Source organism: Anolis sagrei, chromosome 3, assembly GCF_037176765.1.
Source record: "Anolis sagrei isolate rAnoSag1 chromosome 3, rAnoSag1.mat, whole genome shotgun sequence".
Classification (NCBI taxonomy): Eukaryota; Metazoa; Chordata; class Lepidosauria; order Squamata; family Dactyloidae; genus Anolis; species Anolis sagrei.
Genome location: NC_090023.1, coordinates 262,565,626 through 262,580,504, shown reverse-complemented (window position 1 = coordinate 262,580,504; position 14,879 = coordinate 262,565,626). Strand labels below are relative to the sequence as shown.

At 41.8% G+C, this 14,879-nt stretch overlaps 1 protein-coding gene across 1 annotated transcript in view; it reads left to right on the top strand.

Moving 5' to 3' along the window:
* Positions 1-14,401, top strand: part of PSMD2 (proteasome 26S subunit ubiquitin receptor, non-ATPase 2) — a 40,316-nt gene extending 25,915 nt beyond the window's left edge. Inside the window, exons 16-21 of the mRNA XM_060767390.2 lie at positions 1,682-1,765; positions 2,822-2,990; positions 4,259-4,353; positions 10,121-10,247; positions 13,329-13,447; positions 14,078-14,401. Coding sequence (XP_060623373.2) covers positions 1,682-1,765; positions 2,822-2,990; positions 4,259-4,353; positions 10,121-10,247; positions 13,329-13,447; positions 14,078-14,260 — 777 coding nt within the window. The 3' untranslated portion in view covers positions 14,261-14,401. The remainder of the gene's footprint in view (positions 1-1,681; positions 1,766-2,821; positions 2,991-4,258; positions 4,354-10,120; positions 10,248-13,328; positions 13,448-14,077) is intronic.
* Positions 14,402-14,879: the final 478 nt, after the last annotated feature.

Sequence of the window (14,879 nt, the reverse complement as noted above, 5' to 3'; positions counted from 1 at the left end):
TAGTCTATTAGTCTATTGGCTGTCTTCCTGTCTTCCTGAGTGAGACTGATGGAGCTGAGAGCTGGATCAGACTAGTGCATTGTGCCTCACTTTTTATGTTTCCCTGTGTAAATTAACCAAAATAGAACTCCTTCCATGGTGTGAAGAAAGCATCCAAACAATGGGATGGATGTAATCCCTCCTCCTACCAAATGTTGAAGTTCTGATCTCATTATTCCTCTTTATTTGCCAACTAAGGCTGCAGGAACTGGACTCTGACAAATGTAGGAACATAGAGGCATGCAAGGAACCCTTGGTGTCCATTGCTCCAGTATGAACTGAGAGAAGACAGTGTAGAGGAAATGCTTTTTGGACAGGGTTTTCATACAGTCCTCGTGCCCATAAAAGTTGTTTTATAAGCGTTTATTGAAGACTGCTAAGCCAAAGAGGGGTTTCTCCAATTACCTGAGAGTTCTGTTGAATGTTATTGAATGATGGCGATGAGTTTCAAGCAGGAATGTGACCTTTGTGGCCTATATTTTTCTGAATTGCAACACCCCAGCATCCCCCATTATTGACCTATAGAAATCACCATTCAAAAGCTCCTGGAGGCCACACTTAGACAAGTCCCAATTTAAAATAAGGTTTGTGTCTTATATGATACACTCAATTTAGTTAAGTTTCTTGTCCTTTAGACTTGTGGGAACAGTGCTCAATGAAGTTTGGGCTCCAGTCATGGTGCACATACTCTGTTTTCAAACCAACTGTGTTGATTTCTGTATTGTCGAAGGCTTTCATGGCTGGAATCACTGGGTTGTTGTAGGTTTTTTTGGGCTATATTGCCATGTTCTAGAGGCATTCTCTCCTGACATTTCGCCTGCATCTGTGGCAAGCATCCCCACAACCTCTGAGGATTCTTGCCATAGAACATGGCCATATAGCCCCAAAAAACCTATAACAATCCTGTGTTGATTCCTATTTGGAGTTCTGAGCTGAAAGTTGAGATTTATTTTTTGTGTCAGGCGCAACCAGACATTTGTATTACATTCTTAACAAAACAAACAAACAGACAGACAGACAAAACACAAAGTTTGCAAGCTTGGTAGTTGATTAAATGTCCTTTGACTAGTATCTGGACACTTGGAGTGCCTCTGGTGTGCATGTAGCAGGGCTCAGGTTGCATTGCAGCAGGTGGTCAGTGGTTTGTTCTTCTCCACACTCGCATGTTGTGGATTCCACTTTGTAGCCCCATTTCTTAAGGTTAGCTCTGCATCTCATGGTGCCAGAGCACAGCGCCTTCTAAGTTCAGCGCCTTCTAAGTCGCCCAGTTTTCTGTGTGCTCCAGAAGCGATCATAAAGTTGAGATACAAATGTTTTATAATATATGTTTGCAGAACACTATTTCTCAGAGCTTAAAGTTTGCAACTCTCTTTAATGACTAGGATTCTCAGGATATTGCATTGCTGCCAACAATCTCCTGTGTTTGCACAATGCAGTGATAGGATAAAGAAATGGAACTGAATGGCCAGAAAGCTTAGTATTGACTAGGGTGGTACACCACTAGGAAAACAAAATATAGACCTGCTTTGTTGTTGGTTGTTCCTGAGTAGAGTAGAGTGCCTCCCTTGGCATTTTGGGAGAATCCGTATTTATACTGTCTCAAGGATTTCTGTGCTCTTAACCCGTCTCTCTTCTGCTTCAGGGAGTAGCAGTCCTGGGGATTGCGCTCATTGCAATGGGAGAAGAAATTGGGGCTGAGATGGCACTACGTACCTTTGGTCACTTGGTGAGTATGACAGTGTCATGGAGAGCCTGCCTTTTGGGGGGGGGGGGGGGGGCAAACGTTTGGCAGCTGGAAATGGTGTGTACAACAGATGGTCTTCCATCAGCATCTGGAATGGTAAACAGAATATGCCTGGTAGGCCCTGCCCTCACATTCTGAACTTGTTAGTGGTTAAAGAATCCAGATAACAGTTTTTCCATCCTCAAAAATGAGTTCATCTTACAAATATCTTCAGAAGGAAGAAATCTAGGATTACTAGAGAAACCTTTTTAGGGCACATGTGCCTCCCCAAATACTGTCTGCTTTGTCTGTTCTTGGTGTGTGTTGTAAGGAGAGGAGAAATTAGAGCCTTGTCTCATTTGCCCAGGGCAAGTCAGTACTTAGAGGTTACTAGTGGCCTAGAAATAAAGTGCATACAGTGGACTCTGTCTTTAGTAATACTGTGACCTGTATCAAGTCATGTGGAACTTTGAAAGCCTTCCAAACTAGAATGTTCGTATGCAAGGGAGAGCACAGGGCTGGATGAGCAGAGCTTTAATTTTTCTTCCTCCTCCCCGTTACTGCATTCATGTCTCAGGATTTATATTCAAATAGTTTGGATTGCCTAACACATATAAAAAAATCACATATCAAACTAGCCACATATAACTATAGATTAAAACCATTAAAACTGTAAATAGCTATCATAAACACAATGTAAACATTTAACATTTAAGTCTTGTATTGATCTCGAGGTTATCTTAACTGTATCCATATTTCAATATTCCTGTCATTCACCAAATGCCTTCTTGAACAACCAGGTCTTATATTGTTTCCTGAATGCTAGGAGGGAAGGAGCCAATTTGCTCTGAGTGGGGAGGGAGTTCCACAGCTGAGGGGCCACCACCGAGAAGGCCCTGTCTCCCTTCCCCACCTATCGCACCTGCGAAGGCGACAGGACTGAGAAGAGAACCTCCCCGGCGGATCTTAATGTTCTAGCTGGCTCATAAAGTATGCAGTGTTTTGCAGAGGCAGTCTCAGTGCACCTCTTTGGAGTCTAATGTTCTTCTCTTCCTGCAGTTGCGGTATGGAGAGCCAACCCTCCGCCGAGCTGTGCCCTTAGCTCTGGCTCTCATCTCCGTCTCCAACCCCCGCCTCAACATCCTTGACACCCTCAGCAAGTTTTCCCACGATGCTGACCCAGAGGTGTCCTACAACTCCATCTTTGCCATGGGCATGGTGGGCAGTGGTAAGCATTTTGGGCAACAGCGAGGGCATGGTGTTGTGGGTGAATAGGGAATCCTTATTGTTTAACTTAACTGATGCTCAGAGACCCATAACACACGGTTTTGGTGTCTGAAATGTCGGCTTAGGGGATTAAACGATTCAATGGACACAGAAGAAAAGTAGGGGTTTTGTAAAAGCATGATATCTCATGTCAAATAGTTCAATGGTGAGTGGAAAGTTTTGAGATCGGTTGTAGAAAGCAGTGCTGAGCAAGCTTTGTTCCTGGATCCTTCAAGATCTTCTAGAGGAGTAGCACAGCTCCTTATCACTTTGATTTTATTTTATTTATATCACAGTCTTCTCCCAGCACAAGATTTAAAGGAACTCTAATTATTTTAAAAAATAAATTATGATACAAAAGGTTTTTTTAAAAAATAAATTATCTATTAAACTATTGAATAACAAAAATTTAATGCAATAGAACATAGTAAAAAGCTAAAAACATACTACTGTTTTATTGTTTTAATGATTGTTTTATTGCTCATGGATGTATTTTTAATTTAATTTATGTATAATTGTAGTGTATAATTGTAATTGTTTGTACTGGCATTGAATTTTTGCCATTACTTATGTGTAAACCGCTTTGAGTCCCCCTCGGGGTGAGAAAAGCGGTATACAAATACTGTAAATAAATAAATAATAAATAAAGACATCCCATTAAAAATATTTTTTGGATACAGTAATTTAAAAGTGAAGACCTTCCTACATCTCAAGACAAACCATTTGTTTCATAGCACAGATATATTGTAAGTGAAAAAACATTGGCTCATTTAGCCCAGTATTGCCTGACAGCAGTGTTTTGGAGTTTTAGACCAGAGTCTTTGCCCCATCTAAAATGTCATATAATACAGTTTCAAACGGCATTATATGACAGTGTAGAAAGGGTCTTTCTTAGTCTTACAGAAAGGAGTTGGGAATTGAATCTTGGACCTTAGGGATGGAAAATGTATACAACAGAAGCAAGCTGTGATACTCAACACACTATCACTTCCATGTTTGCTCTCTTCCTTTTTAACATGACTTAAATCCATGCAGAAACAGAGCTGAAGCTTCTGGGTGTTTCAGCATTTGAGCTGAAAGGCAGCATTTCACTTGGTTTTTTGTTGGATGACCTCTCCCCCCCCCCCCCAATCTTTTTTCTGAAATAGCTTCCTCCTCATAAAAACTGACGTGGCACCTCAGCGTTTTTGCTTAGCTTGCCTCCTGATTCCATCTTTCCTTGCTCTGCAGGCACCAATAATGCTCGTCTGGCAGCAATGCTGAGACAGCTGGCGCAGTATCATGCCAAGGATCCAAATAACCTCTTCATGGTGCGGTTGGCTCAGGTAATAGTTCATCTCAGCTTCGGCCGAAAAGTTCAGAAATGTATAGGTACGATTGTGAAATTCAGAGTTGTTTCACATATAGATGCATCTACTTCTACTTTAATTGTTCTGTAACCCACCTCAAGGAGAGGCGGGTAACAAATGTTGTTGTTGTTGTTGTTGTTGATGATGATGATGATGATGATGATGATGTCCTCTCCTAAGTCTAACCTAGCTCAGTGGACTCAAAACATTTTTCACCTAGTGCTTTATAGATGGAGAGTTGCAATAATGACCACCAATATGGATGGTATTGAGAAGGATTATGTAAATGCATAGAGAATAAAGCCAGTAGGCACAATGGCTGTATGCGACCCTCCAGAATCAAAGGCTTGATAATAAATAAACTTAATAATAAACTTAATTTCTGCCCTGCCACCATCTCCCCAGAGGGACTTGGGGTGGCTCACAAAAGCACTCAATGTGCAAACACATCAAATACAATAAGTGCATGACCAATATCACAATAACAATAACAAACCACATAAAATCATAAAATCCCACTAGTTAAAAATCAATAAAAGGCAACAGTAGCTGCAGATATAAATAAATTTCAATCAGTATCAGTCCATAAAGTGTGAGGCGAGATAAACAGATAGTCCTCAAGCATAGTCAGTAAGGATTGGTAAACAAGATCAAAGGACTGTTTGAAGAGTCAAGTTTTCAAATTGGTTTGAAACTCTTGGAGAGTGGGGGCTAATCTAATCTCCCTGGGGAGGGCATTCCAAAGCTGGAGGGACACCACTGAGAAGGCCCTCTCTCTCATCCCCACCAGCCACGCTTGAGACAGAGGTGGGACTGAGAAAAGGGCCTCCCTGGCAGATCTCAAAGCCCATGCCGATTCATAGAAAGAGATTCAGTCTTGAAGATAGGCTGGGTCTGAAGAGGACAGGGCTGTATAGGTGATGATCTGCACTTTGAATTGAGTCCAGAAACTTATCAGCAGTCAGTGGATCTGTTTTAACATGAAGCTGTTTTAATGTCCCTGAATAACCAGTAACTTGAGGAAGAGTAGTTGGACAGGAGATGAGTGCAGGTTCTGCTTGTGAGTTTTCCAGAGACATTGTCTTAGCTATTTTCTTTTGTTTCCAAATTAATTTTTATCAAAAAGGTATATAGTTACATGGAAAGTAGGGGAATATTGTGGAGGAGATAGAAAAGTACGAAATAAAGTAGAACAAAAGAAATACCAGAGTATGGAGAAAATTTTAAATTTATTTATTTACTTTATTTATATACTGCTTTTCTCAGCCCTCAGGCAACTCAACTTAAAGAGCTTGTCCCAGTGGTGTACAGGACCCCTTTAAGAATTGCTTCCCTGTTTTGGTTCTTCTTTAGCTTCTGTTTTGTCTTTCAAGAAATGATCTCTATTTTTTGTTGTTTGAAGTAACTTTTTACCAAATCCCAGTTTATGTGTTTCTTTGGAATTCCTTCATTTGGTGAGAGCCAAATTGTTATTTTGCCAATCTTCTCTTTGAGGTATTTCTTTCTGTCTCCAATTCTTAGTTTTCTCTCCTTCAAAGTCAAGCATTCCAAGCAAGAAGAACTCTGGTTCCTTTTTTATTTGTATTTTAAGAATCTTTTGTATGTCATTATGTACCATATCCCAAAATTCTTTGGCTTTTGGGCAGGACCACCAAGTATGGAAAAAAGATCCTGTTTACTGTTTGCATTTCCAGCATTTGTCTTGGCTATTTTCTTACGCGTCTAAAAGCATGAATATGTGCAAAGTGCAATTCCTGATACTTTGGCATGGACTTTTGGTTTAGGTATAGAAGGATTTCATTGGAAGGAAGATGTAGGAAGGGAGAGCTGGGTAATGAAATAGAAAGAGGGATATGACAATGCTGTTTAAAGAATTGTAGAATTGGAAAAGTGACGCAGGAGCCACTCAGCTGATGGCACTTACGCAAAATGCTGTGGATTTCCCTTCTGGCTAGTAGAGTTTGTCTTGGCTGTTGTGCTGGTGATTAAGTTCAGATGGCAAATGAAATCAAAAGGTCTCCACTATTGAAGATCTCCTTTCTCGGGAGGCAAAGCCATAGATTTAACAGTGAGAGGCTTTACAGACGCTGTACATCTGACACAAGGGTTACTGCTGGATACTGAAGAAAGGCAAAAAACCAGCAGAGGTGCTGGAGGAGGGACATCACTTTATCTCAGCAATGAGAGAAATAAATGTTTTTTTTTTTTTTTGCCTTCTTGCTTATGGAGTAACTGGGGAAACATTAACACACCATCAGGCTCTCTTTCATTTCCGTGTTTCCATTCTACAAACTAGGCTGAAAGGAACAATGAGAACAACAGCACATGGCCAAGATAATCAGTAACCACAATAAAAAAATTCACAATAGTAATTATGAAATTCATAGTCAATACAGGCAATAACAGTTTGTGCAAACCGCCATAAAGTAATAGTCACAATTGAGGGAAAACGTGTCTCTGTTTGTATTGTTAATCATTGTCTTTGACTTTGATTGACTTTATGACTGAGTGTACATCTGCACTAGAGAATTAATGCATTTTGACACTGCTTTGTTTGCCATGACTCAGTTCAACGGAATTTTGTGCTGCCTCACCAAACTTGTATTTCCCTGGATTCCATGGCACCAAGGCAATGCCGTGAAAATGGTCTCAATCTGCCTTAATTTTCCAGTGCAGACATGCTCTGAGAGACATCTAGAAGGCCCTAAATCTAAAAAACCTATTCAGGTTTGACAAATTTATTTATGTATTTGCTGCATTTATGTACTGCCCCTCTCAGCCCAAGGACGACTTGGAGCGGTTAACCATCGGCAACATTTTGATGCCAAAACACTTACAACAATTAAAGAATCATAAAATGCCGTTAAAACACTAGCAAACAATATAAAAATATAAAAACCATACAAAGCCTTAAAAACATTATCATAAGTGTCTCCATATCAAATCATTGTCCAGCTGTGTCATCAATGGTTCCACGATATCATATATCTATGCCGTATTTGGGAAGGCCTGTTCAAAAAACCAGGTTTTCAGATCTGGGCAATGGCTTCCTTTATTGAATCAACCTACCTGCAGTGTGGCCTTTCTCTTTTTCAACTGCCTTTTCTACTACCTTTGTGTTCAAAGTTGTGTTTCTGAAAATAGTTTGAGATCTAAGAATGAATTCAGAATAGGCCCATATGAGGTTGACACTCTGGCACTTGAGTTGAATTGATGTCAGCTAGTTTTAATTACCTAAGGTTTTGCATTTTAAGTTGTGTTGTTTTATTTTTTATGTGTTCATAGTGGTTGTTTTATAATTTTTATGTGCTATTTTGTACTCATGTATTGTTTATGTTATATACTGCACTGCAGTGTCTTGTAAGCCACTCTTGAGTATTTTTTGCAAGATGGTGGTGGGATATAAATAAAGGTTGTTGTTGTTGTTGTTGTTGTCAGAAGGCAGAGGGTGATGGGATCGGCTCTTTGGACTTGGATTTTCAAAAATAGTTGCTCCATTGTCAAAAGTTTGAAGATAGGCCTTGGAGTTGAGGCGGGTTTATTGATGATACTGAAAATTTGAGTTTTTCAATTCAAAGCAGAACATGGGAAATTGACTGGCTGGAAAAACATATATGGTTTAAGGTATACACTTCAGACTTTATGGGGCTATATTACATGGATTTTTAGCTGGAATACTTGATGTTTTAGATAGAACCATGAATCTGGGTCTTTTTAGATTGGCTTAATTTAAACTGCTGGTCCTCAGATGTGTTGGATTATAATTCCTAGATTTTTGTCCCAACATAACTGGAGGGAACCCACTTGGAAAGGTTGCTGTTAATGTTCTACATCTCTTTAATAGTACACTAGGGAAAAGGGTGCATCAAATAGCTGTCTTTTTTTGCGTGCTTTTAATGAAAATAGAGTGACAGATTGTGGAAACAAAAAGATGGGTGCCGTGGGATCCATTTTCACTGCTCATGTACACTGTTGGGCTCTGAATTATCTCTTAATGACTCAGCAAGGAAATCTGAGTCATAGTAACTCCTGTGAAAATGTCAACCCTTGCCTGTGCGGGAGGGAGGAAGCAAAGATGGCAATCCAGGCAAGTGACTGAAAAGTTCAGATAGCAAAATCATTATAAATTAATTGAAAATACTTGTACTGTGCAGTCAAACTTCTTCCTCTAAGCCACATGGGCTTTGTATAAATTATGCAAAGAGGGCATATTCATAATATTTCTTCTCTTTTGCATAATTCTACAAATTTGTTTTGCTAGTCATGGGGAAGAGAAAAGATCTTAACTTTAGCCCCTAATCTGGTCACTGGAAACCATTAGCCACATCTTTCTAGCTTCTGTGAGTAGTGCCCGCTCATAAGGTTAATGCGGAATTGAGCAGTACGCGGAATTCTGGATATGGTGGAACAAGGGAAGTAGACAGAGAGGGACATCAGAAACACAGCACTAGATGAGATTCCCAGCAAGGAAAATGGACTTGGTGATGGAAAAAGAAGATACAGATATCAGAAGAGGTGTAAAACTGCTTTACATTACCTTTCTTTATTGCTTACTTTATTACCAAAGTTCTTTGGATGGTGTACAGCAAGGATCCTCTAACTGTGGCCCTCCAGCTGTTTGAGCCTTCAATTCCCAGAATTCCTAACAATTGAACAAGCTCGTTAGGGCTTCTGGGAGTTGGAGGCCCAAACAGCTGGAGGGCCGCAGTTTGAGGATGCTTGGTGTATGTTAAAAAATATATAACACTATCTCTATAGCTGAGATAAAGCCTGCAGCAAACACTCAGGTGTATTAAACCAAAAGCAAAACACAAAAGTACTTTTTTTCTGTGTCAGAAGCAGCTTCAGAAACTGCAAGTTGCTTCTGGTGTAAGAGAATTGGCTGTCTGCAAGGACATTGCCTAGGGGATGCCCAGATGTGTTACCATCCTGTGGGAGGCGTCTCTCATGTCACCACATGGGAAGCTGGAGCTAATAGATGGGAGCTCATCCCATCTCGCAGATTCAAATAGCTGACCTTCAGGTCATCAGTTCAGCTGGAACCCCGGTGGTGCAGTGGTTTAAACCCCTGTGCCAGCAGGACAGATCGCAAGTTCGAATCCGGGGAGAGCGCGGATGAGCTCCCCTATCAGCTTCAGCTCCACATGTGGGGACATGAGAGAAGCCTCCCACAAAGATGATAAAACATCCAGGCATTCCCTGGACAACATCCTTGCAGACGGCCAATTCTCTCACACCAGAAGTGACTTGCAGTTTCTCAAGTTGCTCCTGACACACACAGAAATCAGTTCAGCTGGCACAAGGGGTTAATGCATTGCACCACCGTGGCTCCCATAAGTATTGAGTTGAGGGACTGGTTTGAAAGGGGACTAATGGATGGAGATGGATGTGCCAAAGGGTACAAGTCCTGTTCCCTTGACTTGTGTGTGAACTTTCTTTGGCTTGGATCATTCACAGACCATTAAGCTAAAGTAATGCAACCTGTTTTCATTTAGCCTGCAGGTTACAGGACCTTCTTCCTTTCTATTTTTCTCAGTCTGTACTGTTAGTTGGGAGTGAATTAGTGTCAAGTGTGGCAGGAGGTTTGCAAGTTTAGCCATTATTCCTGCCAAATGGGGCCTTGCCGGACTCTGCTTGCAGACAACATTTAGCCTTGTTCCTTAGCTTTGAAGGCAGAGACTCACTGTCTAACCTCAGACACAGACTCTACTTCACCAGTATATTACCTTTTTTTGCTTTGCAGGGCCTGACACATCTTGGGAAAGGGACGCTCACCCTCTGTCCTTACCATAGTGATCGGCAGCTCATGAGTCAGGTGGCTGTGGCTGGCCTCCTGACTGTCTTAGTGTCCTTCCTGGATGTCCGTAACAGTAAGTAGATCCCTTTTTTCTTTTAGGTATTTTATTCAACAAGCCATTGTAGTGGTAGGCTGTTAGATTTGCATCTTCATGGTTGAAGCTGCTTCCATTTTTGTACTTCTGACTGGAGGCAAGTCCTGTCATAAAAATGTTTCAGGACCATACACATAGGATAGTGTATGTTATCGCCCCCCTCTCCCAATGTGCATTCATGCTTGTCCTGATTTGTTGAGGGTGTCAGTGGGATGAGAGAGGCAAGTTCAGAAATTCTCAGAATATACTTCTGGATATTCCATCCTGAGCAAATATCGAAACTTGTGGCCTCCCAGTTGTTGAATTATAACTCCATTGCCATTGACTTAAGTCAGCAATAACTTTGGAGAGTTGCAATCCAACAGCATCTGGAGAGCTGCAAATGTCCATCCCTGCTTTCCAAATTTAGTGAGATATTAGACAGGAACCTTAACTCGCAGAGTCCCCAGTATCAGTCCATGCTTCCCCTCCTCATAATATCCTTCTCACCAAGATGCAGTCCCTCTGCCTGAGATTTTGTAGTGCCCAGGGCTGACCTTTACTAAATATGGGATGCAGACGGGCAGCAGTCTGATGCAGAATGGGAGTTCTTTTAGGTGTGTCTGGGCCTACACTCCTGGAGCCAGATGTTGCTTTATATTTTATGCTTAGCTATGGGAAATACAGGGTCCCCTGGTGGCACAGAGGGTTAAATTGCTGAGCTGATGAACTTGCTGACCGAAAGGTTGGAGGTTTGAATCCAAGGAGCAGAGTGAGCTCCTGCTGTTAGGCCCAGCTTCTGCCAACCTAGCAGTTCGAAAACATGCAACTGTGAGTAGATCAATAAGTACTGCTTCAGTGGGAAGGTAATGGTGCTCCATGCAGTCATGCTAGTCACATGACCTTGGAGGTGTCTATGGACAACGCCAGCTCGTCGGCTTAGAAATGAAGATGAGCACCACCCCCTAGAGTCAGACTCGACTAGACTTAATGTCAGGGGAAACCTTTCCCTTTACCTATGGGGAATGCACACTCCTTGGGCAAATTGAGAATAAAAATTGCACATTTAAAATTTCACTTGGAAAAATGCAGGAAATACACCTAGGAAAGGAGCATCTCGTTTTTGTGACTCTTACTGAGAAAGGGTTAATAGTAAAGCATTTTGTTTTGTATTCCATTTATCTGTTTGAAGTAAGTAGAGAGGCCCTTGATAGTGCGAGTCAGGGATAGTTCAAGTGTATATTAGTATGTTCTTAAAATGATGGTTCAGTCAAGAGGTGCAATAGTTCATTTTTTCTGCCTTTTCTGCCTTCTGATCAGTTTATGTTCCTTCAATTATTTGATTTCTAGTGACCCTAAGATGAACCCATTGCAGTGTTTTCTTGGCAAGATTTGTTCAGAGGGGCTTTTTCTTTCTCTAAGGCTAAGTTGCTGAAGATCATGGAGTGGAATTTATTTATTTTATTATTTATTTACAGTATTTATGTTCTGCCCTTCTCGCAGGAGACTCAGGACAGATTACAATGCACATATACATGTCAAACATTCAGTGCCATTAGACATATAACATATATAGACAGACACAGAGGCAATTTAACATTCCAGTTTTCCGGCTTCATGAGGGTATGCTAGATTCCAGCCACAGGGGGAGCTGTTGCTTCACCGTCCACTTGTGACACCAAGTCCTTGATGGAGTACTTCCTCATTCTTACACAAGCTGCTGGAAGGTTTTATGGTGTCATAAATTAGTTAAATAGAGTTAGAATTGTATTGTCGAAGGCTTTCATGGCTGGAATCACTCAGTTCTTGTGGGTTTTTTCGGGCTATATGGCCATGTTCTAGAGGCATTTCTCCTGACGTTTCGCCTGCATCTATGGCAAGCATCCTCAGAGGGTGAGGTCTGCAGACCTCACCCTCTGAGGATGCTTGCCATAGATGCAGGCGAAACGTCAAGAGAAATGCCTCTAGAACATGGCCATATAGCCCGAAAAAACCCACAAGAACTGAGAGTTAGAATTGTCTGCACACCCTTTTATTTCAAAAATATTCATCCTACCTCACCTGGACATGCCCAGCATTTTTAGAATTTTAACCATTACATTTGGCCCTGCCACAGATTTTTAATAATGTCATGTTTTGTTAATGTTCTGTTTTGTTATGAGTTATTTATTTTCGCATTGTATTGTTGTTGTGTTTTTGCTAATGATGTACTTTGGGCTCGGCCTCTTGTAAGCCGCACCGAGTCCTGCGGGAGATGGTAGCGGGGTACAAATAAAGGATTATTATTATTATTATTATTATTATTATTATTATTAAATTAGCCTCCCTGCATAAAGCGGTACCTGAATTTCCTACTTGATGGATGCAATTGTCTTTCAGGCTGCATAGATCAACAGCAAGCTAGACTATCAATGGTCAGGAGCTCACTCTGACCCAGGCTGGCTTCAAACTCATGACCTCTCAGTCAGTAGTGATTTAATGCAGCTGGCTACTAACCAGCTGCACCACAGCCCGGTCGTGGCTGAGCGAGATTCTCATAGATCAGCAACAATCTAGATCAACAGGAAGCTAGACTATTAATGGTCAGGAGCTCACTCCCACCTGGGCTGGTTTCGAACTCATGACCTCTTGGTCTGTAGTGATTTAATGCAGCTGGCTACTAACCATCTGCGCCACAGCCTGGTCCTGGCTGAGCAGGATTCTCATCCTGGTTTCCAGAGCAACTGTCCAGTGCTCAGATCACTATACCATGCTGTCTCTCTCCCTTTCTCCTTTTTATAATCCTAATTCGCCTGTTCTGGGGCTTCTGTATCTTTAACTAGGCAAGAGCACCTGCCAATTGATCTAGACTTTCTAGGCTGATAGTAAGGGCTCAGCATCCTCCTGAAAGGAAATCTCATGTAGCTATGGGACTTGATAATAGAGGCCTTGCTCTTATGTCTACAGATGGCAAAACATTAATAGGAATAGCTACATTATAGAAGGACCAAGCTTCAACAGAATGTAGTCAGACTGGAACAACAGTTGAAAATGACAAGATGGAATTCAACAGAGACTCTGTTACCCTCTTTTCTCTCCTAGTAATCCTGGGGAAGTCCCACTATGTGCTCTACGGTCTTGTGGCTGCCATGCAGCCGCGTATGCTAGTGACCTTTGACGAGGAGCTGCGCCCCCTTCCTGTGTCTGTGAGAGTGGGTCAGGTAAGTGGACTCGGAATAGCACCGGTACTATGGGGAAGGGGCCCTGCTTGACTCAGGAGATCTTGTGAATGCTGGGATCTAGTGTTTTTAGAGGTTTATGGCCTAGTATCCGTAGTCCTGACTGCGGATAGTGGTTCAAAGCTGTACTATTTCTTGCTTTACTTGGAGATGGATAACCTTCTATGGTGAGGGCTATCCTTGCCATTTTAGATTCTGAAAAATAGTTTCCAGCCTGGAACAATATCCATGGCTGGGGCCTCCAAAAGGAGCTCAGATAATCCCATGTGCTCCCTGAAAGCATCTAGGAATGCAACTGGCCATTTGTAGGCCCATTTCTTTGAAGGCAGAAGTGCAGCACTGCAAAAATTACTGCATGGGCTACAGAAAGTCTAAAGGCCCCATTTTGTCAACAGGCCATTATGCATATTTAAAATGGCATTTGATCTGATAGGTGAGATAGATTAAAGTGCCAATGTGTGGCATAGATAAAAGAACGGCAACACAGTTCTTAGTTTACCTAGCTCAGATGGTGATAAGAAAGCCTTGACCTTGAGGTAAGTGTGTGCAAGGGACAGCGGAGAGAAAGGGAGCAAGGCTGTTTCCGTGACTGACTCCTGGCTTTCTTCTCAGGCGGTAGATGTGGTGGGCCAGGCTGGCAAGCCAAAGACTATCACCGGCTTCCAGACGCACACAACACCAGTGCTGCTGGCCCACGGTGAGCGAGCGGAGCTGGCCACAGAAGAGCACATACCTGTCACACCCATTTTGGAAGGTTTCGTTATCCTGCGCAAAAATCCCAACTATGATGTTTGAATTGCCAGCCGTCTGGGGGTGGGTGAGGGCTTGGGGTGGGAGTGTGTGGAATGTGGAACAATGAAGAGGGATCACCTTCTTCCATACTTTTTTGTTACAAAATGAGTTTGTCCTAGGAAAATAAACTGACTTCCACGTAAACTTGGGTTCTTGCTTTCTTTTATGATCAGAAGAGAGGCAACCAGAAACTCCTTACACTTATGAAGTGGAAAAGGTAGATTACAAACCAATGAGGCCTTAGACCCATGTTTCAGGCTGCCTGTAGATACAGCTGTCACATGGGCAAAGTTACTCAGAGGATAGTATGGCTAACATTTCACAATGCTACTTGGGTTTCTTTAAAACAGTTCTTTATAATCATGCTGCTTAAGAGAGAAGCAGGAGAGTGTTCCTGGAGGATATGGGCTAGATCAGTGGTTCTCAACCTTCCGAGTGCCATGACCCCTTAATACAGTCCCTCATGCTGGGTTGACCCCCAGCCATAACATTATTTTCGTTGCTACTTCATAACTGTAATTTTGCTACTGTTTGAAATCCTAATGTAAATATCTGATATGCTGGATGTAATTTCATTCACTGGACCAGATTTGGCACAAATACCCGATACGCCCAAATTTGA